The 25,903-nt window shown below is 37.8% G+C and overlaps 1 protein-coding gene across 2 annotated transcripts; it reads left to right on the top strand.

Moving 5' to 3' along the window:
• The first annotated feature begins 1,639 nt into the window (after positions 1-1,639).
• Positions 1,640-24,763, top strand: LOC113112279 (protein FAM135A-like). Of its 2 annotated transcripts, XM_026277696.1 has the most exons (22): positions 1,640-1,948; positions 2,349-2,404; positions 4,804-4,930; positions 10,871-10,950; positions 11,815-11,954; positions 12,065-12,135; positions 12,302-12,475; positions 12,726-12,852; positions 13,379-13,532; positions 14,555-14,632; positions 15,030-15,079; positions 15,767-15,925; positions 18,595-18,668; positions 18,766-18,920; positions 19,066-20,812; positions 21,948-22,108; positions 22,203-22,294; positions 22,463-22,560; positions 22,759-22,910; positions 23,017-23,127; positions 23,210-23,323; positions 23,549-24,763. In XM_026277696.1, exons 3-22 carry the CDS (start codon positions 4,854-4,856, stop codon positions 23,752-23,754), a joined length of 4,020 nt encoding a protein of 1,339 aa, XP_026133481.1. In that variant the 5' UTR covers positions 1,640-1,948; positions 2,349-2,404; positions 4,804-4,853; the 3' UTR covers positions 23,755-24,763. The 2 variants fall into 2 exon arrangements, with proteins under 2 accessions (XP_026133481.1, XP_026133482.1); XM_026277697.1 differs by lacking the exon at positions 14,555-14,632.
• Positions 24,764-25,903: the final 1,140 nt, after the last annotated feature.

Genomic DNA, 25,903 nt, shown 5'->3' with positions numbered 1-25,903 from the left:
ATTCACTTGCATGTCCGTATGCTTTGAGATTTACTCTTCATATACAACAAGAAATGCATATAATATTGATACACTCTAAATATTCTGGGTGAATGCATTGGGTTTGTTTTTTGTTATCCTGTTTTATCTATGGGGGACAATTTATTGTTTAGAACACCTAATTATTATTATTTATTTGACAATATAACCCAGATAGCAAAATGCACTCGGATCAGTTCCGGTTAGATTATAACCTGCCGGAGACTTACCCCTCAGTTCAGCTCCATCTGCCACACTTGGGCAGGATACCTGTGTAGGTAATCACTGCCCAATTCCAGCCCGGATCAAATGTGCCAGATGCAGGAACCAGTAACTCGACAACCTGCTACATCCAAGCTGAAATCAGGCCGTCACTCATTTGCACGATATACTGTAGCATGTCAGACGTGGCCCAGTTTCATTTCAATATCTACTGTACTGTTTATTAAAAGTTCATTTAATATAGATACTTTATACAGATTTTAATACATAAATGACATGACTTAACAAATCTATAAACATCTTATTATTGTGAATGCAAAGTCCATTAAAAAAACTCACTTGCTCAAGCTGGCATTAGGAGAAATTTATTTACACAACAATGCATTTTCAAAACAATTGAATTAAATTAGTAGTTATACAGTAAGTTTAAATAAAACATTTAACACATTTTTCTAAATTTCCCATGCATTTACTTATACATGGATTTTACAACTGAATGGCCTGGTTTCACTTAGAGGGCTTAGATTAAGCCAGGGTTAAGCCTTAGTTGAATTAGGACATTTTGTGTGTTTATTAATTAATTAATTTATTTATTTTTATTATGCGCCTTAGAAAAAAAAAATACTGGTGTGTTTAATTAAACGCATTTTGTACCCTGATGAAATAATTTAAATCATTATCTAATGCTTACTAAGGACCATTTTTGAGTGAAACAGTGACTATACTGTTCCGTGGTTGTTCCTCATTTTCCAATTGTCTTATCAGGATTTGTGGTTGATGTGTATATGATGTGTATTTCTGTATACATCTTAATCCAGTGAGTTTCTTGTTTGGGAACTTCCATTTCTGCACCTGTAAAGAGCAATTAATATAGAAGTTACTGAAGGTCTAACTTAAAGCACCAAACTAAATCCTATACTGTAATAGGGGAGGGAACAATTTAGGTGTGGTATGGTAAATAAATAAACAAACCTAAACTTAAACCAGCCAGTTATGATTTGCTAGTTTAGCTGGTTTAAGGTAGGCTACTGTCTGGTCACAGTCAGCTGAAATGTGCCAAATCCTCTTTAAACCAGGACTCACATGACCAAACTGAAAGACCAGAAATAGACAAAAAAACAACAACAATAACAACCAAAAAAACAACAATCATTTATGTATTTATATATATTGGTTCTTATTAGAATTATGAGTTTTGCTGTTTTGTTTTGGAAACAATTTAACATTATAGGTTATATAATATTTATCTTTATTGGACATGGCTGTAATTTTCAACACCTTCATAAAACTAAAATGCCTGAAGTGGATCATTATAATTAGGAAGGGACTGAATAACGTTTTCAATAATAAGGGAAGGAATCAGATATTAACGCCTTTGATTGGAACCGGTGTTGTACCGGCTTGTGTGTGAGCGCCTCCCTTAAACTCACTCTTACAACAGAACGCACTAAACACAAGTTTGGACAATATTTATGATCTACGACTCTAACCGCTTGAACATATCAAGATGTTATTCCCTTTTTTCTCTCTCTTTATTTTAAACCAGTCTAAATGATCTGTGCTTTTAAGTGTTCTGCGAAGACCGAACATAGGCGAATTTTCAACGGCATGCAGAGGAATTAAGCACTCGGGTGATCGGAGCGTCGAGGCTGTATCGCTCTGAAATCCAACCCGTGGATTGAGGCCTAAATCCCCACAGCGGATACATGTACGTGTTTTTAATTACTTAACTGCCAAAAATTTGGTAAACTATAACTGTTTGTTGCGTTTCAGGTTGTAGGTTTGATAACGCATCCGTTAACCCACGCAAATAGTGCGCCGTTTGTGAAGGCTGGTTATTTGACAAGCAAAACAGGCTAACGCTAGAGCTAACGTTAACTCTCTTTGAGGACGCAAATTCACACGACATGAATGAAAAACGAAGGCTTTGTTAACAAATCATGTTTAAACCTATGATATTACAGAAATCGATAATATAATACATTAGATAAATACGCTTACTTGTATTATAAAATGGTATCAAATGCTTGTTTAAATGTTTTATTTGAGAAACTTAATAAAATAGCTGTTTTTATGTATTTTATATGTGTTCATGTATTTTTATATAGGATTGTGGTTTATCAGTTGACATGAGGAAAGAAGATACTGAACCGAGTCAGGACGGGTGAGTCAAATAAATAACGTTTACTTTACACTATGTAACGTTACTCAAATCACTGATAAAAATATGTTATTGTGTGTGTATTAATTTTGTGTAAATTAAATCAATCATAGTGGATTAAATAATGTTCCATCATCATTCAGTGAAAACGGATATATTTGTATAAAAATCAAACAACATATTATTCTGAACTGTATTTGATTATTCTAAACATATTTCAATATATTTCAAATGATTCGAAACTTATTGCTGTCAAATGAGTAAAACCTAGTTGAGCTGAAGGATAAAGTCAAAGCTTGATAAAAATGTACTATTAGAAGTTAGTTTTTAGGAGCTGCACTGTCTGTGATCCGTAAATATAGTCTTTTAATGTTATCTAATTATTCTTGTTCTAAATACGCCTACCAAGATTTTTTGTTATATGTTACCATGAATGTTTTTTTCTGTAAACCATGGTAAAAATGCATGGTAGTCATATTTTTTTTGCCCAGGAGAATTAAACAGACACATTCTAATATACGAGAAAAAAAACTGAAGCTTTCATTAAACTTTCATTGTTTTGATTGCTTGAAAACCCGTTTCATCTTTGACCCATGTACATGCCCATAACAGTACAATGTCTGTCCATAAAGTATTTGTCCCATTCTTTTTCTCCGTATTCATCTTAAAATAAACCATTTGGCTTTTGAATGAATCATATAGATGAAAAGAAGCCACAGCATTTGATTTGAAGACCAAAAAGTCAGAACAAAGGTACAACAACGTGAACATTAATTATTGCTATGAATTGTGATCTTTAAGAATTATAGGTAACATAGTATTTCACTGGGAATTTAGCAATCAAGCACAATTTTAAAAGTTGAAATAACAGATATTTGGATTGTACTTAAACATATGGCATACTAAGCTCAACATGAGTTAACTAAAAACCGTGTCCAACAGATTTAACACTTATGTATTAAAGTCTTTAATTTTGAGAGAGAGTGAGCAGATAAAAGCATAAAACAGTAGGACATTCAAGGATATGAACATATCCCAAGCAGTAGGGTCACACTGATATCATAACCTAATTTTCACCGGAACAACTCGGAGGAAGGAAAGTAGCTGCCCTTGCACAAATAAGGCCTGTTTTCTGTTGTTCATTTTTGTGTATGCAATGCTTGACACTGGGGACGGGGCTGTTGTGCTCTTATCACCAGCTCGACACATGTTGGGAAGGAAAATCTAACTGTGGTTGATCTGATTTGACTTGTGGTTTGCATGTGACAGGCAGCTGCAGTTCGCCTCTCATTTAAGGTAGCTAATCTGTATTAATGAAAGCTAAAGCCCCTGATAATGCCACTAAGCGCGTGAAATCCTCCAGAGACCCCCGCAGGCTAGTCTAGCCAGCGTTAGCGGAGGTATTTGCATTGAACCATCTGAAGTGTGCTGGACTTGTCAGGATCTTGCATCACACCTCAGTACTGTACTGTGACTTGCAAATAAGGGTGAATCATTCTGAAGACCTGTGGGGTGTGTGAAAGCATTCTGTGGTGATTCAGAACAAGCACAGGCAGGGCTTAAAGCTGTCATGGTGAAGAGCATCAAGAATACACTGTAGGAATTATATCTTGTATGCAAATCCATGCCTGTTTGCAGACGAGAATGCTGTTGCTATATTTGTGGGGTTTAAATGTCAAGAGGTAGTCAGACTCGTCTGATGAACTTGGGTCAGAGTTGCTTAGTGAAGTGGAAGTTCATGAGGTTTCACTTGTTACTTCAGGTTTTTTACCCAGTTGTCTTGTTTACAGACGACTTACAAGCAATTTTCAGATTCTGTTCTCTTTCTAGTGTGAGATTTGTTCGTTAAAGTGAGTTGCACATTTTAGAAATGGTTCAGTTTTATGTTATAAATTTGTGTTGTGTAACGAGACATTCAAGTTAGTACATTTAAAGGGATAGTACACGAAAAAAAAAAACTGTAATTCTTTCAATCCTGTGTGCTTTTATTATTATACTTTTTTATTATTTGTGTTTCAGTGGAGGGGATGATTATCACTGAACTTGCACTATTATTAAAAAAAATGGGGTCAGTAGGATTGTAATAATATTTGATTAGCATTGTATAAATAATGCATCATGAGAGACTTTTAAAAGGTGAAAATTCTCACTGGCCTCAAACTTTTGAACAGTAATATTTTAGTCTGTTTCTCACACAGAGAAAAAATTAGTATGCTATTTTGTTAGTAAGCACAGTCGCACATAATATTGAATTCACACGTATGTGCATTTTTTTTTCTTTCACACATATTAATGCATCTTTTGGCTAAATTTCAGTGTAGAAATGTGTATTCCAACTTCTTCTCTGGTCCTTCTGCATGTGATGACACAACTGTTCAAATCGTTGATCTGTTCTTCCGCAGTTTTGCTGCCGATCGTTTGAGACAGGCCCTCCTCCAGTCCTGAATCGAGCATGACGGAGGTCCAGGCCACAGTTGAGTTCTCTGTGGAGCTCCACAAGTTCTATAATGTGGATCTCTTCCAAAGAGGGTAAGAACATGTTTTAATACCCTTCTGTTCCACTAAAGATCTCATCCCAGAGAAAGTGTCATTCCAGGTTGGGTTGCACACAGGCAAAATATTTTCAAGGTTGATCTTGCTTGGAATCCACGACTAAAACAACAAAGAAATAGGGATGAACTGCATTTGAGCAAAGTTTGTTTAGTTTATGCAAAAAGAAGATGGTGAACGATGGAACGTGTTTGTAATAAGATGTTTGGCAAATTTGGAAGGAAGTTAATAGTCAATGATATTGTTCCACATCCCTTTTTAAGTTAGATTTATTTGAATGACACTTCTTGGTCTTCGAGTTGGTCATTTTGAACCTAATTGGTAAAGCCTAGTTTGTTCTTGATATTGAAAATAAAGCTGTTTGTTGTAAAATGCAATGCAGAGCACAAAGCTAAAACTCACCTTAGAAACTTGCAGCCAGCAACTCTCTTCTCCATTTAGGCACTCCCTATTAGGGATGTAACGATTAACCTTGAGCTGGTTGAAAATCGATTAAAATATGTGACGATTCAAATCGGTTGAAATGCTAAACAAATCGTGATTCATTTAGAGGTATGAGTTTATCTGAATGCATGTCTGAGGGGAACTTACTGTCTTTAGAAAAGTTTAGATAGTATTTTTTCTGTTCATCTTGCCTCTGGACAATGCATATTAAAGTTCATAAGTGCAGCACTGCTTCGTTTACAGTGGAGACCAAGGAAACACTTTAAGCGCCACCTGCTGGCAGAGTGAATATGGTCTCATCAGCTGTCTGCTGTTTAATGCAGATATTTTTATGTATAGTTTCACAAAACTGAAGTCAATCCATTCTGTTTTTGCTTCTGAATTTTTTAATTATACAAAATATTTTAAATGTTGTCATTTAGCAGACACTTTTATCCAAAGCGACATACAAATGAGAACCATAGAAGCAATTAAAACCAACAAAAGAGCAATACTATGCAAGTGTATAATAGTATATTATTATAGTTATATTTGAATTTCACAAATAAATGTACAGCAATAATAAAAGGACACACTTTTTTCATAATTTGGCTTAAAGGTATAGTTCACTTTCAAATTAAATTTTGGTATGTTTTAGCTTCCCTCAAAGGCATCCAAGATGTAAGTGTCTTTGTTTCCGCAGTAGTTTCCATTTTAATAATATTAGGTCAAACGGTTCTTGTCTGTGACTTACATAATGCAGGTCTATGGTCACCACCTCAAAGAGCATGCACAGAGAAGTCCAAATTAAACAATTCCCCATCGTAAGTACACATTGATGGCCTAAGACACGAAACGAGCGGTTTGTGTAAGAAAATGAAAAGTAATTATATAGTTTTTACTCTTGTACACAACCACGTCCAAGTGATCTGAGGGCGCACGTGCTTCCTGGTCTGACATGCGCAACTTCTGGCTTAGTCTGCGCAAGCGCGGAAAGTGCCGGAAGTGATCTCTTGCACGTGCACGTCACTCATTGTTTACCGTTTACCACACAATATGCCACCAATCGGCACTGTCTGAAATATAATGCAGTAATTGTAATGAATTAATTGGTTTATAATGCACCCTATAATCATTGCGATAATAATAAAAATAGAACACATTACTCGCTCTATTGACAGCGTGCCATTGGGTCCCTCTCGCCTCCAGTTTACACGTGGCAAGTCAAGTCACTTTTATTGTCACATCACCACAGCACATATGCCTTGGTAAACACAACGTGCAAAACGCTGCGGCTCAACAGCGGAGTAAACTCAGGATCTTTAGTCAGATACTGTCAATGTCCTCGTCATCGTCTTTTAGTTCTGGCATTGCTATGTTCCATTCGTGACAACATATGATCTCCACTTCTGTTAACATCTCACAGCACTTGCTACTAAAGCACCACCAATTTTGAAGAGATCTGTCTCTCTGAGACGTGCTGCTGCAGCGGATGCTTCCTCCATCACTCTGAGTACTTGATCTGTGTATTCTGGTTCAAATAACTATGGTTTTGAAGAAAATTTCAACGTTGTCTGTTGATATATCGAAATCGTCTTCCATTGTGATTTCCTGTATGTCTAAATATGTTTAGATCTTCACAGTAAAAGGTAACACTTCCGATATCTGTGTAAACAATGAGTGACATACACGTGCGAGAGATCACTTCCGCCACTTTCCGCGCTTGCGCAGACTAAAGGCCCGTTCACACCAAGAATGACGATAACTATAAAGAGAACTATAAAGATAACGATATTAGCGTCCACACCAGCGAAGGATATTGTCTGTGGATTCTAAGCGGACGCGCCTCTGCTGCTTTAAATTCTTTGTTTTCTCAGACAAATCGCTCGTTTCGTGTCTTAGGTCATCAATGTGTACTAACGATGGGGAATTGTTTAATTTGGACTTCTCTGTGCATGCCAAAATTAAATTTGAAAGTGAACTTTCCCTTTAAATATCATTTTGTTAAAAAAATAAAATTGTGAATTGAATCGAATCGAATCTGGAAATCAATCAGCAAATCGAAACGTGAGTTGAGTTAATCGTTACATCCCTACTCCCTACGATATCATATTCACTGATATTAATAACGTGCTCTCTTACAGTGCTGTACAGTCTCTCTTTCATTCCTGCCATTGCTTGCCGGCAAGAGTCTCAGCTTCTCAATCTACATGTGTACCAGCTTTTCTTAGAATTCGTAATTTAAGAGTCTTCTCACAACTATTTCTGTTCAGGCACGTCTCACATGTCTGGTTGGACTGTTTTGTTTAATGTTACACAGTTTTATTCTCAATGAGTTTTGAGGGACACCTCAAAATACCTACCTAAGTTTTATTAATTTTTTTTTTTTTTAAATCAGGACCCTATATTAACCCTGACCCAATTGCCAAATGAGGGTAAATATATCAGCCTTACTTGCCAGTTGGCTGTTAGATGGCAATTGGAATATGTACAATATGGTGCAGTTTAAAGGTACTGTGGCTTGCTTGGTGAAATTTCATGGGCAAAGTCCAGTCATTTCGATATCTGCATATGTGAGGTTGAGAATATTGTATGAAGGAAAACAGTTCCCCATCCAGATTTCAATTGTGTGTTGCAAATTGGTGACTAGAATTCGCCAGTGACCCTTTAATTTGTCAACTTGATAATGATAACCTTTAAGTCTTAACCTGTTTGTTGTAAGTGATATGAGCGAATCAAAGACATTCTGGTGCAGGATGGTTGGCTTTGGGTAAGCAGTTTCAAGCAATTAAGGATGCACTTATGTATGAGCTTCACTAATGTATAGATCATCTAGACAAACTGAATGCATATTCATATTTAATGTGAGGATGACATGACAAATGGAGGCTAACTGCAGATAGTGCCAAAGAACTGAAATGACCCAGCATGCTATTCAGGTATTTCCTAAACCTAATCTCTCCTAGTCTTATGCTAAGCTTTGAAACATGGGCATTTCAACACACAAGAGCCTAATGGCCCATTCTTGTAACGTGATCTCTAGAGGCTATTGTTCACTATGAAAAGCCACAGTTTTATTCAGCACGGGTAAGAGTTAAGTCACAATGATATATACAGTTCTATTTGCTGGATATCCAAAGCAAAAAATGTGTTATTTGTTATAAAATAGTTTAAAGGGATAGTTAACCAAAAATAAAAATAGTCATCATTTGCTTACCGTCCTTTCATTCCAAACTTGTATGACTTTTTTTTATGTTCTGAAGAAAAAAATAAGATATTTTGTAGATTGTTGATACCCAAACAGTCTCAGTTCCCATTTCCTTCCATTAGATGGAAACAAAAAATTATTATATGGTCAGTGGGAATCAAAAATGTTTGATTACCGACATTATTTAAAATACAGGTGAGTAAATGATAACAGAATTTTCATTCTTAGGTGAACTATCTCTTTAAGTTAGTCATAAGTTTATGTAGCATCACACTTTCTATGTCGCAATGTAAATGTCTAAAGAGTCCATTTTCAGAGCAAAGGAAGAAACTCTATAATGTGTTTATTGTCATTGCTCAGTAGGGTTGTTTGGTGTCAACACAGCAGTTTGCAAGCTCAGGTTAACATTCCACATCTGCTGACATTGTCGCTGTGGGTCTAACTAAAACAGCAAGCCATTGGGTTTGCTCAGTTGTTTGACAGGAAGCATAATGCAACCGTCATTCTCCTCTTCAGCTCCTGCAAGGGGACTGGTTGTTTGTTCCTGTTCTCAGATCTGTTTTCCGGCCAGTTGGTTATATTCTTACCTATCTCCTCGCTTCCACATAAGTGCCTCTGTGTGCTTTTGGTGTCATGATATTATTGTCAGAAGGATAATTGCAGCTCTATTTTGGTTGCCTGAACTTCCTCTTTAATTGCAAATGCATGGGAAGATGGAGAACAGGAAATAAACACGAGCTGTGTGGATACAGCCACGTTCAGGAGCTTTCTGATATGCTCCGTGTGTCCCGATTATTCAACCGAGCTCTGATGAGTAGAAATGAGGAACTGAGAGGGTGTGAGATGTATTTGACAGTCATAGTGGCTTTTTCCATTCTAAGAACCACAGAAAGAAGAAAAGCTGACCGATTTCTTTTAAAGGGGGGGTGAAATGCTATTTCATGCATACTGAGTTTTTTACACTGTTAAAGAGTTGGATTCCCATGCTAAACATGGACAAAGTTTCAAAAATTAAGTTGTACGTTTGAAGGAGTATTTTGTTCCAAAAAAAACCTCTTCCGGTTTGTCACAAGTTTCGGAAAGTTTTTTTCGAGTATGGCTCTGTGTGACGTTAGATGGAGCGGAATTTCCCTATATGGGTCTTAAGGGCACGTCTACCGGAAGAGCGCGCGCTCCCGTATAGTAGAGCAGAGAGAGGCTGAGCACAGCCTGATCAGAGCGAGAGCGTCGCGAAAAGTCACAAAAGAAGTGTGTTTTTGGTTGCCAGGGCAAGACAACCCTGCACAGATTACCAAAAGAGAAACAGCATTAAGGGACCAGTGGATGGAGTTTATTTTTACAGAGCATCAACGGAGTTGTGCAAGTGTTTTTGTTTGTTCCCTGCATTTCGGATTGCACATCGTTTATTTCTTAAGGATAATGCAGTCCCAACGAAAAAGGGTCACGCTCGTGTGTTGGAACCGCATGCGGTGAGTAAAACTGCTTCAAATATCTCTGTGTTGTTAACTTCGCTATCAGCGCGTAAGCACATGAAGTAAACAACATGTGATGTTGTCATCAAACTGCACTTTCCACATGTACAGCTTAAAAAAAAAAAAAAAAAAAAACGACGACATAAAGTGGAACTTAGTCATTTTCCAAAACCGCTAAGCAAATATATACAGTTTCAGTACATACCACATAGAGACGTCGTTGCTGATGCTGCTCTTGTTAAATTTCAGCCTCTGGATCTGTGTCACAGCTTCCAAACGCTCTCAACACAAAAGCCTACTGGCGCTCGTGATTCTTTAGCTCTGCCCACACTTCACGCCTCTAGGCGCTCGTGTTTTTCCGGGAAAAATCGGTACAGACTATCTTTCTCTTATAAATATATTTATTTAGGATGCAGTACTACTCTATAGGTACTCAAGATTAACAGGATATTGAGTGAAAACGAGCATTTCACCCCCCTTTAAAATACAATGCAGAAACAATTTGGTTTCAAGAGGTTTGTTTGTGTTATTGGTTCATAAACTGCACTTTTCTGTTGAAAACTGTATCAGTATTTTCTGTATTTAATATATTCAGAGTCTGACAGTCTTTCTTTTTTTTTTTGCATCACTAAATCATTCAAGGCATCAAAAAAGGGTATTTTAGATCTGCATTTCAGTCCATAATAAAATCTAGTATTTAATTTTGTGTTTTTTAATAGTTAAAAAGTAGGTATACATTTTTAAACATGTATAATGCTTTGCTTGAATTCTTAAGCTTATTTTGAACACTCTTTGTTTTCTTGCATGTGGTGACAGGTTTTATCAGATCCGAGCCAGTATGAAAGTGCCCCCACGGATCCCGCAGAGGGTGGAAGCCAGTCTGCTGCATCCCACAGGTAAAATCACTCATCCATCTCAAATGAACATGTCATGTCAAGATGCCATAGAAATATAAATCAAGGGACCAAAAAAACATTAAGCAAGAAACTATGCTGCTAGCAGTTTGCAATGTCAGTCTTAGTTTTAATGTATGTATGTGTTCTGGATCATTGTTTGGTCAATTAGATTTTTACTGATGTCTCATTCCATTTTGCCATTAATTTGAGTGTGCTGAAGCTGTATTACTAAAGACAAATAAAATGTGTCAGCCAGGTAAATTATTAGTTTTACCTCCCTAGAGGTTTCTTCAGGCTGTGTATTTCAAAAGAATGCAGATTATCTTCAGTTATGAGAGATAATCATCTAACTTCTAACATCTAACAAATTTAGCCTACGGCTCTCTTAATATTACATCAACATTCACCTCAGGGCCTACAGTGTTTGACAGTGGGTTGAAAGAATCTTTGCCTGCACTTTAACAGACTCTGTGTTTGAGTTTGTAATGTCTTTCCCTGTGTTGAGAAGCTTTATTATCTGTCCAGGGATTTCTCGTAGAAGTATCAGGGCAGTCTGGATGATGGATGTTTGTTTAAATTTTATCTATTAGCTTTACATTTGAAAAGAATGTTGGTTCACATTGATAACAGTTAGATGCAAGATGCACAAACACATTGTTGGTGCACTTTTTCGCACTATGCGAGAAATACAACAAGGCGGAAAGATTTTCTGAGAACAGAACAATTTAAATTTTAAGGAATAACAGCAGTTATTTCCATTCAATCATTGTGCGGGTTAATTGATTTTATATAGTTTTACATGGAAGAGTAGCACCTGTATTTCTGTGCTTTGTAATGCCCTTCTAATATGTTATCATCCCACAGGTTCAGATCTGGCTTTCCCAGCATCAGTTCAAGATGATGTGGTCTGCAGCAAAACCTTTCAGATCCTTTATAAAAACGAGGAAATTGTAGTCAACGATGTCCTCGTATTCAAAGTGATGATGCTGCTAGATGCAAAGAGGGTGAGCCAATCTCATGACTCAAACAACATGCACACTAAGGGTTCAGTGATAAAATCTGCCTCTGTATGCATCACTAGCGATGGTGGTGATAGTATTTTCTTCCCCTGCAGGTGGAAGAGTCCTTAAATGAAATGGACTTTCAGATGTCATTGGACCTGTTCTTCACCGATGGCGACTACTCGTATGTAGAAGAATAACTGAATGTTTTTTATAGAGATTATCCTATAACATTTAATGAAGATTTTGCTATTGCTCATATTTAGAGTTTGGGATTTGAACAAACAAAAACTATTACCTAAAACAGTTGTTTCACATGATTCACAGTGTTTGTATTTGTCTGGGTTCAGGCCCGAGGACCAGAGTCCTCTCCAGAGCATCAGCAGTCGAATGCTGCATTTGCACTTTAGCCTTCACAGAGGCATCCATCAGCACGTCAACGTCATGTTTGACTATTTCCATCTGTCTGTCATCTCTGCCACTATCCACGCATCACTGGTGGCTCTGCATCAACCTCTAATCAGGTCAGAAGTACACTGAGAACTGGACATACTGAACATAATAGTCATTTTGAATATGTCACATGCGAAGACAGTAGATTGAGTTCTATAGAGTTGTGAGATGTGCTTCTCAGGACAGACAAACACATAAAAAGCCTTTACAATAAAGGGGCAAATACATTCAAATGGTGCAAATTATCAAAATTGTGCTTTTTATTTTAAAAGCAGCAGAAATGTGTGTACTGTATTTGACTGTCCGTGTTTGTCCCCATAGTTTCCCACGGCCAGTCAAAAGCACCTGGCTGAATCGGAATGCTCCGGCACAAAGCAAAGACTCTCTCATCCCAACGCTGGAGTGTGTGGTGTTCAGTAACACCTACGTCAAGCAGCTGTCCCCAGATGTAAGAATACATGCACACACACACACACACAAATATCCTTACTAAAACCAGTACAACATCTAATGTGCAAGAGAGCTAAAATGTCTACACACATAAATAATAGGTATGCTCTCTATTTAGTGTTTTTATTTTTTTTTAGCTAAATGACATGTGTATTTTTCATTTTATTACAGTTAGTCTAAAACACTTTGCTGACATTGCATCTGCTAAGCAAAGTACAGACGCAGTGATTTTCTCATATCAGTGAGAGCTTTAAATCTGTCCGTAAATACACATCATGTAACTGAAAGGCTTGAGCTGTTACTGTAAATGAGATGATGTAACATTTGCATTACAGAAATTCCATTGGACCATAGTGAGCTCTAGAGTTCACTTTTATAGCTTTATTAAATACAAAACTTTTCTCGAATGTAAAAGATTCTATCACTGAGGGGAATTGGTTATTATGAAAGTGCAAAAACTCTTAATGCTCTTGCTGTTCACACAACGTTCAGTGATGCATTAAGATCTCTTTCGTGATTTGCAGGGCAAAACCTTCCTGGTATCGGATCAGTGCCTACAGCATGCCTTCAGCCTTCACCAGAACATGTGTGCCAACTTGCTGCGTGCATATCAGGGTCTGTTCTGCTATTTAACCTCCCTGACCAAGAATCTGCCCGCATCTCAGCGCATAGAGCTAGGTATGTAGTCCATCAGGGCTGAAATGATAAAAGTCTTGTTTCCAAATGAGTTGGAAGGCTAAAATTATTTATTTTTACACTGCACTTCAGTTATTGACCCTGTATAAAGCATTTTTGTAGCTGATTGTTTTGCTTAAATTAGTTTTGAAGGAAGTCGTTTTAACCAAAATTTACTAATAATTGTCATTAAACCAAACCTACTAATTGCTAACACCAGTTTAATTACTGAGCTTCGGTATGGATCATGTAATTTTTATTTTTATTTTATTTTGATAAAAAAAAAAAATGCAGCCTTGGTGAGCATTAAAAAATGTCCACAAATGACCAAAAGACTACAGGAAATTGGTGTGGAGAATTTAGGGAGAATATTTAGAAGATCTTATTAGGGCGAAAAATAGTTTTTGAATTTTTGCGAATTTTGTGATTTTATTTTCTTTCAAATTATATGTGTTTGTTGATTACATTTAAAAATGTATATATTAATGTTTTATGTTATTTTGTTATATATTTTTTCATAATATATATATTTTTGCATATTTCCTTCCTCATACTGTTATATATATATATATATATATATGTTTTTACTGTAAATGCATTGGCTCATTTGCTTTCACATATTAATATATATGTTTTTATATTATCATAGCCCATCAGATCACTGAATACTCACTCACACTAATCCACTCATTCACTTGAATAACTTTTTAGAGACTTTTGGAGACCTGCTGTTATTTACCTGCATATTGTATGCCACGTTCTTATGTATAGTATGTATCAGCATGCGGATGCTTTTATCTCCTGTTTTTGTGTGTTTGCACCTCAGACCTAGTCTTTAATACGACTTTCCCTCCAGAACTTTCGCTGTAAGCCCTCACTTACTCATTCAAAGCTAAACTACTCACCCCTTGCTGCTTCTGACAGTGACTGAACTTGCATGTATTTGAGGGTTCATTTTGAGCTCAAACAGCTAAAGGTGAGAGTGAAAGTTTTAAACGTGCCTATATGTGCAATCCCACCACTAGCCAAGCCCAGCATGCAGGTCCTTTATGAACGAGTTCTCAGAAGACCTTACCCTCGAGGCCAAAGTCACGTCTACATAGGTATGTCCCTTCAAAACCGACCCTCAAAATAGCTCCACATACCTCTTGCCTTTCATTCGTGACTTTTTTTTTTAGCTCTCTTTCTTTCTTTCTTTCTTCCGTTTCCCCTAACGTGGATGTTTGTCAATGGCAAGTGTCCTTCAGTGAGGGACCTTTTAGATCAACTTAGTCCTACTTTCCTTTAGTAGTATCTCAGGTTGACTTGGGATCAGTCTTATTGCTTGAAATTTGCTGGTATTCTGTGTCCTCTGACTCCTACTTCCTGTGCTGTTGATCCTCTAGATCCCTCTCATGTGCTGTCAATCACAGGCTCTTCAGACAGACCCTTCTCTCTCATTCACTCTATGCTGCTCCTGTTGGAACAATATTTGAACTGCTCTTTTTTTTCTTTCATTAGAGGAACTTGATGTGGAGGCCCGGCTTGATGAGCTTTGTGAACAAGTCAAGGTATGTCATAGTTGAAAATCATTTAATGCAAAAGAAATGGAAAAATACTGAGCAGGATGTGTCCCAAACAAGTAAACACAAACTTTATTAGAGGGTGCTTTTACCGTCTGGCAACATCTGAAAAAAACGGGATTTTGTTATTTTTCCGTTTTTTATCAGTGATGCAACATGGTCATATATAAGTTGTTATTATCCAAAAGTTTGGAAAGTGAATAATCCAATAAGAGTTTTATCATTTATTTCTTTTATAATATGTTCTATTTTACATGTTTTGTGAAGATGTTTTTTGTTTAGAAAAATATTTCTTTACATTTATTTTACCTGAAGTATTAAATAATCTAAAGTGTGTGTGTGTGTGTGTGTGTGTTTTTTTTTTTATCAATTCCAGACATATCATGAACTTATTGTGAATAATGTGTTTTGGTTATGCATCACATTTTTAAAAGTGTTTAATTCACTGAATTATTCAAGTAGTGAATAATGACTTATTCAGGTCATTACAGCTTGGTTATTTAATGTACAAAGGACACATGTAGCCGCAACGCGTAGATGTACCTCTCACCAAAAGAGTTTTAACGTATGAAGCCAGTGATGCAATAAAGGCTTTTTTACTTTTCACTATACAATTCGAGTGCCTTGGAGTTCTAGTTCTTAAATATATGGCTCTTTGTGTATGTGATCTTGTAGCAGAAGGCAGAGAGCCCAGATGAGTTGGCTGAACTGGTGAACATGAATTTGGCACAGCTATGCTCTCTGCTCATGGCATTGTGGGGGAATTTCCTGGAAGTGGTGTCCCTGAATGAGCGTGTCTCTGAGCTGTTGGCTCAGGAGCACCATACATTACGGGTGAGTTCTCTGAGATTTCTTATTACCATTGCAAATTCTACTTGCATACTTTAATTGGAGCAGCACACCAGCGTCAAGCAGGAGCATCATGTGAGCAGCACTGAAGTGATGATTTTATGGAGCCAGAAGAGTCTCAATAAAGATAAATGCACACACTACAGTCACATATGCACACACAGGATTCATAGATGCACACACATGATTCATAAATACACACACAGGATACACAAATGCACACAAAATTCACAAATGCACACACAAAATTTAAAAAGCACAGAAGATTCACAAATGCATACAAAATTCAGAAATGCACACAAAAATCAGAAATACACACACAATTCAGAAATGCAAACAACCTTTACAAATGCACTCAAGATTCACAAATGCACAGAACAAGATTCACAAATGCACAGGACAAGATTCAGAAATGTATTTCTGATGCACACACACATATATCTTGATTTACAAACTGCTTGCGGTCTGTGAACTTCACTGCATTTGTGTGTGAATTTTGAGACTCCCCTGACTTGGCTCAACACACAAATGCTTTTTTTTTTTAAACAGGGAATGATCAGCAACCAATCAGATATCTGCCTTCTTTTAGCCAATCACAAGAATGCACCCCATGTGGGGGGATTGTTTACTTATAAGCCAATCACATGAACTTGTTCACACAGCAATTGTATTAAATTGTATGAAAATACAGATGTTTAGATTACAATTCAGGTTTATTTTTTATTATTTTTTACAAAATATAAATTAAAAAATGTCTCAATACATATAGCCCAGTGACTGCAGAAAAAAAAGTTAACCATGGATTCATAAATTTGCAATAGGCAATTATTTCATTTTATTTAAATATTTTAATGAAAGTAAAAAAAAATGTTTAAACCTTTTGAATATTTAAATATATCTAAATATTCTTTTGGATGCAATATAGAAGTCACTTTAATTATAATATTCAGTCCCTACATGAAGAGAGAGTCAGTGGTCCGCTGCGAGAGGAAAGTGGCTCTCTGGCTTCGAAAAGTGGGTCTGCGGCTGTCGTTCGCTTAGGAAAGTGAGTTGATCGCTGCGTGAGGAAAGTGAATCGTTCGCTCAACTTCGCTGCTTGAGGAATCGTTCGCTGAGGAAAGTGAGTCGCTCGCTGGGTGAGGAAAGTGAGTCGTTCGCTGCGTGACTCCTGAGGAAAGTGAATCGTTCGCTGAGGAAAGTGAGTCGCTCGCTGGGTGAGGAAAGTGAGTCGTTCGCTGCGTGACTCCTGAGGAAAGTGAATCGTTCGCTGAGGAAAGTGAGTCGCTCGCTGCGTGACTCGTGAGGAAAGTGAGTCGCTCGCTGGGTGAGGAAAGTGAGTCGTTCGCTGCGTGACTTGTGAGGAAAGTGAGTCGTTCGCTGTGCAAAGTGGGTCGCTGGCTGCGCAAAGTGAGTCGCCGGCTGTGTGAGGTAAGTGAGTCGTTCGCTGAGGAAAGTGAGTTGTTCGCTGATTGGCTTATAAGTAAACAATCCCCCACGTGGGGTGCATTCTTGTGATTGGCTAAAACAAGGGAGATATCTGATTGGTTGCAGATCATTCCCTGTTTAAAAAAAGGCATTTGTGTGTTGAGTCAAGTCAAGGGAGTCTCAAAATTCACACACAAATGCAGTGAAGTTCACAGACCGCAAGCAGTTTGTAAATCAAGATATATGTGTGTGTGCATCAGAAATACATTTCTGAATCTTGTCCTGTGCATTTGTGAATCTTGAGTGCATTTGTAAATGTTGTTTGCATTTCTGAATTGTGTGTGTATTTCTGAATTTTGTGTGCATTTCTGAATTTTGTATGCATTTGTGAATCTTCTGTGCTTTTTAAATTTTGTGTGTGCATTTGTGAATTTTGTGTGCATTTGTGTATCCTGTGTGTGTATTTATGAATTATGTGTGTGCATGTATGGATCATGTGTGTGCAAATGTGAATGTAGTGTGTGCATTTATCTTTATTGAGATTCTTCTGGCTCCATATGATTTTGGCACCTAATCTATATTTGCTGCTCAAGCTCAATTAAAGTGACCGCGCACTGTTGATGGACAAAATAAATGTGATTTCACTCAAAAAAAGTGCTAAAAATGCACAGAATAAGCATGTCTAGTGTGATTTAACATTAATTTGAGTATGTCAGAAATTAAAATGAAGAATCAAAAATATGTGTAGAAGATTTACCCTTTTAATGATTCCATTTGGGTTAAAGTATGGTATATATATATATATATATATATATATATATATATATAAGATGTGTAGCACGGTCTTTATCAAAATTTGAAAAGACATGATCAGAGCTGTTTTTATTGTTTACCATTTACATGTGTATCCCAGGGTTAACAAACTTTCACGTTTATAACTGATCAACTTCTAAAACAAATGTATAGTTATCTCTGTAAAGAAATACGTAGCTTTGGAGCAGTTACTGTGATGCTGTACACGTGTTTCCTGTGTGAATACTCTCACTGGTCTGCAGCTGCAGTGAAGATGAAGTTACACTGACACAAATCTCAAGCTTTAGTTGTGAAACAGGCATTACATTCTGACACATATTGTAATGCAAAGATACATGAAATTGATGCTGCATAGTTGGAGGTGTTTGTGCATAGTATATTTCTGGCTTTATGTATGTTGTATTTATAATTTTTAGGTGCAAAGATTTGCAGAAGCTTTCTTTTGTCTTGAACACCCAAGACAGAGTGCACTAGCCTACCAGGAACTACAGTACGTCTTAAAATATAATTTCTGTGATGTAGTTATTTTGCGCACAGAAAAGATGTGAATACTCATTATAATTCAAATGAACTACTTAATTTAACAGTGCTCACAGTCACCAGCAGATGACCACAGCTATTAAGAACTCCTCCTACTTCTTGTCCTTGCCACCACTTCCTGTTGAATGTGCAGATCTTGATGGTGATGTGAACTCCCTACCAATCATCTTTGAGGACAGATATTTGGAATCGGTTACCGAAGGTGTGTATAACGGCTCCTCTGGATTGATAACGTGATAATCTTTGATTATCATTTTATCCATCAGCTCATATAAAAAAGATTTGTTCCAGCCTTTGGATAAATAGTCTGTTAAATGACTACTTACCATATTTTTTCTACCCTGAAGATCGCGATGGTCCATGGCTTGGTCTCCACAACAACAGGAGTGGCTCTGTGTCCACTAAAGCAGACAGGTCCAACTCAAAGGACTCTATTGCTAGTGGATTGGGAGGCCTTGGTCCGTACCCAGATAAGCAGCAAACTGCCCTCGCCACGGCTTGGCCTGAGCAAAATGAGCCTCCCCTCAAATCCAAAGCCAAATCTATCAAGCTGAAGAAGAACGCCAAGACTGAAAATTCAAAGAAGCTGATCAGGCAAAGCTCCAAAGACTCTGTGATCCTCACAGGCTACAAGAACTTGAAGGTTCCTCATGGTGAACCAACCACCAAGTCCAAAGAAGTAGACACTCAGTGCACTCCAAAAGGCGAGCTCGATGACATAGGCAAATACATCTTCCAGAATGAAACTGCAACCACACATTGTGCTCCAAATACAAGTGACATTCAAGGCAACGTCGGTATCCAGAGCGACAGCTTTTCCAATCTTTTGAGTTTGCAAATGCAGGCTAGGCCCCAGGCTGGTACTGGAGCAGAAGCCACACAAAGCGCAGCTGCCAGAATTGATTTGACACATCCACCTGCTGGGCTCAGACATATAGATGTAAAGCCGAGCGACAAGGACCCCTACCAGGGTGAAAAGGTCACCATTCTCTTACCGCACCACTCGGATCCAACCGCCAAGACGGACGTTCCAGAGTTCAAGAGTCGAGTCGGGGACGGTGCCATGTTCATCGGAGCTTGTGGAGCTGTGTTGAGGAGTGATTGTGTTCCTCAAGGCTCCTCCAGGCTCTCAGACTCGGGAATCGAAAGCGAGCCCAGCTCTGCAACACAGCTAGCCCCATTCTCTCCGTCTCCTTTTGCTTCTACTAGCCTGGAGCCGCCAACAGAGCCGATTCTACCAAGTGCCCACCAGAGACCATCTCCTCTTAGCCCTGCCTCCAGGGGAGCCACAGCATTGGAGTGTGTGAATCCAGAGAGCACCAGCGGCATTAGTGGAGTCCAGTCTTCCCTCACCTCCATTAATTCACTCCCCTCGGATGATGAGGTGGAGACGGAGGTCACTAGCAGAAAGTCCAGCATCCTGGTGCAGGAACAGAGCCTCATATTTTCAGGAGAATCTCACAACCTCGTGTTATCGAGCTCTAGAGTTTTGACTCCACAAAAAGCTTCCATCAGTCAAGGAGATGAGGACTCTGCTACCCAGTCCCGCTGTGAAAATAATGCTCCTGACAGGCCGTCAGGAGCTAGTGGGACCGATCTTCCAGGTGGTGCAGCTTCAGGGCCAGAAGCATGTAGTGAGCCTCAGACGACTGCCATATCCAGTACATCGGTCACCAGCAGCACGGACCTGGTGAAGAAAGGCTTTGTGGAGAACTACTTTGGCTCGCGTTCCAGCACTGATATATCTGAGATCAGCCCACTGGAGACTGCAGCTGTAACGCTGGGGATCCAGACTTGCACAAATGCTCCTGACAAAGAGGATGAAGAGGAGGAGCAGGATCATGATATGATTGAGAACGGTTACTACGAGGAAACCGATGGGTTGGTTTATGTTAATGGACTCCCAGAGGAGGAAGGAAGGTGTAAGGATGGGGGAGCAGAGGGAAAGACCCTTTTTTATAATCAACTGGGATTGGAACAGCTCCAGGAAACCTACACCCCCTCAGCCAGCCTGCAGTCACTGCCTCCTGGACCAGCACCATCCAGCAATGACCTCTGCTGGTACAAGATCGCTCCCACTGCTCAGATGACAGCGTGAGTTTTCTTTTTTCCCTTCCTTTTTGAAGTTTGTCATGCATGAGAAATGAAAAAAAAATATTGCCATTGTTTTTCCACTGCGAGACAAATTTTCAGGATTGTTTGATGAATAAAGGTTCAAAGGGACTGCATTTTTAAATTAAAAACTTTAACTTTATTTTTTAACTTTAATGTTATAAATGTCTTAAATGTCAATTTTGATTACATTAATGCATCCTTACTGAAAAAAATATAGTTCTCGCATAGCCAGACCTTCAGACTGAAGGTCTTGAATTCATGGCAGCTTTCATTGGCCAAGGGCTGCCTATGAGGCTTTTTGACCGACATGTGCAACAACCAATCACAGTTTGTTTCATTCATCGTCACATTTCGAGTCATGGAAATACTGCCACAATACCACATCGGTGTGTAAAAATCTAGAACGTATTTTAAAGATGCTATGCTTTGAACTTTAAATATTTCACATACTTTTGAAACTTCAGTGTTTAGCTGATCCTGATAAGCGCTCATCGTCACCGTTGTAAATACGGCGGCTTTCTTCTTTCGTGAGAGGGTTTGGCGTCACAGTATCTTTGTTTCCAGGCATAACGTTACAGAATGTGGCACATGTCTCGGGGAAATCCTTTTAGAATTCAACCGTAACAACTTCGACACTTCTGAAGTGTTTCCACTTTTGTGTCCCATATGCATCAGACGTTTAGCAAACGGTCCATGGCTGAGACTACACTCGGTCTATTATATCGATGTTTATATTCATTTTAATGTGAAACAACAGCCATATAGCTTTAGGGATTGTTTAGGCTACTCCCCCAGGTAATGGCATCTTTTATTTAAATTTTTCTAAATATTTTGCAGTAATTTAATGCAAATTAATATAATAAATGTTACATCAATAATGGCAAATAACAGTAGATTTAAAAGATATTGCAAATGCTGTTTCACGTTGCGTTTAAGTTTGGATCCTGTTACTACATTAAGACATTGTTAGAACTATATTAAAGAAAGCAGCATTAAAAGCTTCATTTTGCTTATGCATAATACATAGAAACTGCACATTGTAGATACAAGAACAAATACTTGAGAGTAGATTCCGGTTTTGTCTCAGATTTTGAATGTGTCTTTGAATCTTTAGGTTTGCCCAAGCAAAAGAGGATTTGAAGCAACTTAATTTACCAGGCTTCCTGTACAGTGAGGTGGCAGATCTGGCGTCCACTGTGCCATATTTCAGCATGGACGAGGATGAAAACTGTGACGAGGGCATACATCTAATAGTGTGTGTACATGGTCTGGATGGTAAGCATCTCTAGATATCGGTATATACTATTTATAACTGAGTCCCGATCTACAGATTCAGATTATTTTATAACGATTAAAACGATTTCTTTAGGTAACAGTGCAGATCTGCGTCTAGTGAAGACTTATCTGGAGCTCGGTTTGCCTGGAGCTCGTATAGATTTCCTTATGTCAGAACGCAATCAGGTAAGCTGCAGAACAGTCCCATGAACAAGCACTGGGTTTAGGGCACTTTCTAGAATTAATGAAGTGTGTGTGTGTGTGTGTGTGTGTGTACTGCATGTATGAAGTATATGTAAAATCGCTGATAAAGAGTTGATAAATGATAAAAACCAATTTCTTTGGTTATTCAAGAATGACACATTTGCTGATTTTGAGTCCATGACTGACAGACTTTTGGACGAAATTGTGCAGTACATACAAATCTACAACCTCACGGTTTCCAAGATAAGGTAAGACCTTTTCCTCAAACTCAAATATATGAGAAAGTAAAACTCAGCTATGAAAAAATAAAAAGCATCACAGTATCACTCTACTAATTGAATTTTAATTTGACCTTGTTGATAAATCGGAGTTGAAAAATACGAGCTTGTCAAAGCTAAAACACATCTTGCCTCGGAATGACAGAATTGCCATGTTGTCTTTGACAGTTTTGTGGGTCATTCTCTGGGAAATCTGATTGTACGCTCAGTGCTGACGAGGCCCAGGTTTAAGTGTTATCTCAGCAGACTGCACACATTTCTATCTCTGTCTGGACCACATCTCGGCACTCTGTACAACAGCTCAGCCCTCGTCAATACCGGTAACCCATCCGCATCAACTCAGCAGTTTTCTGAAGACACTCATTTATGAGCTATTCCTTTTAAACCGCTTTTAGGAACCACTTTCTCATTTTTCCTCTGCGTCAGGGTTGTGGTTTATGCAGAAGTGGAAGAAATCTGGCTCTCTGCTGCAGCTGACCTGTCGCGACCACTCTGACCCACGCCAGACCTTCCTCTATAAGCTAAGCAAGAAAGCAGGTGAGTGTGACGTTGTTATGCTTCCACCAAGCTGATGTTAGTTTGGGTTTCTCCCTTTCCAAACCCTCAAACTCTGTTTCAGGTCTTCAGTTCTTTAAGAACGTGGTGCTGGTGGGGTCTCTTCAGGACAGATATGTCCCGTATCACTCTGCTCGAATCGAGATGTGCAAAACAGCCTTAAAGGACAAACAGACTGGTGAGAATTAAAGGAACAGTAGTTTTAAAACCATTTATTTACCCTCTATTTACTTAAAATGTTTAGGGTCAGGAGTTTATTTTTTATTTTTTTTAAGCAAGGATCGAGATCTTAGGGACAATGTCCAAGCTTTTAGTATTTTAATTGAATTTCACTGCGTCTGACAACATATTTCTCTCCTTTTCTCTCTCCTTTTTATAAATCTTTATCATCTTGTGTGATCAGGTCCCGTGTATGCTGAGATGATCGAGAACCTTCTACTTCCTGTGCTTCAGAAGAAAGACTGTACCCTGGTGCGTTACGATGTCATCCATGCGCTGCCCAACACCGCCAACTCCCTGATTGGCCGGGCAGCCCACATCGCCGTCCTGGACTCTGAGATTTTCCTGGAAAAGTTCTTCCTGGTGGCAGGGCTCAAGTTTTTTCAGTAGCCTTGCTAGACCAGAGGCGAATACCTCACTGCAAACGGATGTTTTTCTGGTTCTTTTTTTTTTTTTTTTACGGTTTTAAGTATGCTCTTGGAGGTAAAGCAAAATATATCAGTGTTATTTTTGTTGTCGATTTAGTTTCTATTCAAGTCGGTTGTGAATGTAGAACTTCTCGTTTTTATTTTTCTTCTGGCATTTTTCTTGTAATATAATTTTAATGGTTTATTCATTTTAAAGAAAATCAAACCTCCCAAGTTTTTTGTTTGTTTGTTTGTTTTTTTTCCAGTTTTATTTATGTACAACATTAATTTTTACCATTCTACCTTATGCTGAACTGGAAATGTAGCTGCTAAAAAACAATGAACTATTTATTTGGGCTGGAAATCCAGGTCATTTTCATGGTAAAAACATGTTCACTTGAACGTTTTGGTATCTAAGGTTGGCTGGCATCCGAACTGCATAAAACATATTTTCTATTAAGAAAATGCCATTTGACTATACATTTTTTACAAAATTATCATTTTTATTATTTTTTTTATTTTTTATTTACAATGTCAAAGGCTTCCTGAACCTAGACGAACGTGATTGTAGCTGAAACGAAGCAGCCTTGGACCGCGTGTAGGTTTTATACTAAGTCTCTGGTGCCCAATGCATTTTCATGCACAATCTTGACCCAGCCTGGTGTTGGGTGGAGAAAACCAACGCTTAGCATGTTAGTATATATATATTTTTAACTATTACAGGGGATACAGATAACTAATTAACAATGGGCCAAGTGTGTGGGATAGATGGTTAGTCAGTTGAAAACAGCACATATACTAGTAATCAGATCACATAGTTGTGGGAAAGTATGTTCAGTTTCCTATGAAGGAATTTGTTGATGCTTGTGTGTAAAAATACTTATAAGACATTTAAATTATCCAGTTTTTGTTTAAAGGGTTTTGTAACATGGACTCCACATTTCATTAAATGTATTCGCAATAAATGTTTTTTGTTCTTTTTTTTTTTTTTTTTAAATAGAAGCTTTGTTTTCATGGATTACTGTATTTATTTTAAATTAAAGGAATAGTTCCAAACCTGTGGAAGCCAAGTTCCTTAATGTTAGGTAATTACAATCCCCCTTGTACGTTTATTTGTCCCGTTTTGTACATTTTGTATCTTTCAGTTGTGACTTGATTTCAAGAGATGACTTGTGGGCTTACCGTATATCATGTTTTTGTGTGTGTGTGTGTGTGAAGTCATACAAAAGCATTGTGTCTTAAGTTACATTGAACACTAATACAAGATAATGTAATACTTATTATACAACACACCACTTTTATGATACTTTTATTGGGTTTTTGGTCTTTCTATAAACTGTACTTGTATGTATAAAAAAAAAAGTTGCATGTTATTGACATTTTCTTCTCTAGATGGCACTGTTTACTAGCTCTCGGACATTTGGTACTGTTCTGATGAATTTCGTAATACTTAGTAGTGTTATTTTAGTTTAATTGAGATGCTATTTTTGTTAATTATGAATTAGTTTTTATTATTTTCCATTTTTAATGCTTTTATTATGATTTATTTACATTTTATTATTTTTATTTTTTTATTTGTCTATATAATTTTTACTAATTTAAATTTACTAAATGAAAAATGAGAAATGTTGCCTTGGCAACTAGCTAAATTAAGTCCATCTCTATTGTATTTATTATCTTAGTTTCACTTAACTGTAATAACTTGGTTTTATATTTTGTGATTAAAAAGGTAAGATTTAAATGCAACTTGAAACATCAGTGAATTATCGAACACATTTTGATGATCATGATCATGTATAATAGAAATGTTTACTCCCTCTGTAGTGTTTTTGCTGCATGTGGCCTCTTGAAACCTACTGATCTTTGGAATGTGGGGTCACCATGGAAACCTTAAAGACCTGAATGAGAGCAGTACCACCCCCAGTTCTCCAGACTCCCTCTCGAGTGCCGGATGGTGATGGAGGATGATGTCATGCGGTCCGGCCAGAAAGAAAAAGCCAGAGATCGAAGGTCATGTGAATATGATCACAGCAGGGGTCAGTGGTTGAAAACAGCACACAGCTATTTTCCTCGAGACCATTAGGAGGCTGAAATTGGCCAGACAGCGGACATCTTTTCAGCACAATGGAAAC

This window comes from Carassius auratus, chromosome 13, assembly GCF_003368295.1.
Source record: "Carassius auratus strain Wakin chromosome 13, ASM336829v1, whole genome shotgun sequence".
NCBI classification, from domain to species: Eukaryota; Metazoa; Chordata; class Actinopteri; order Cypriniformes; family Cyprinidae; genus Carassius; species Carassius auratus.
The sequence above is the reverse complement of the archived record's forward strand: the minus strand, read 5'-3'. Positions and strand labels throughout refer to the sequence as shown.

Coding starts and splice junctions, on each gene's coding strand:
- LOC113112279 (XM_026277696.1), top strand. CDS start 4,854: ATGACGGAGGTCCAGGCCACAGTTGAGTTCTCTGTGGAGCTCCACAAG. Junction 10,951..11,814: donor CAGTCTGCTGCATCCCACAG/GTAAAATCACTC, acceptor ATCATCCCACAG/GTTCAGATCTGGCTTTCCCA. Junction 18,921..19,065: donor TTTGGAATCGGTTACCGAAG/GTGTGTATAACG, acceptor TCTACCCTGAAG/ATCGCGATGGTCCATGGCTT.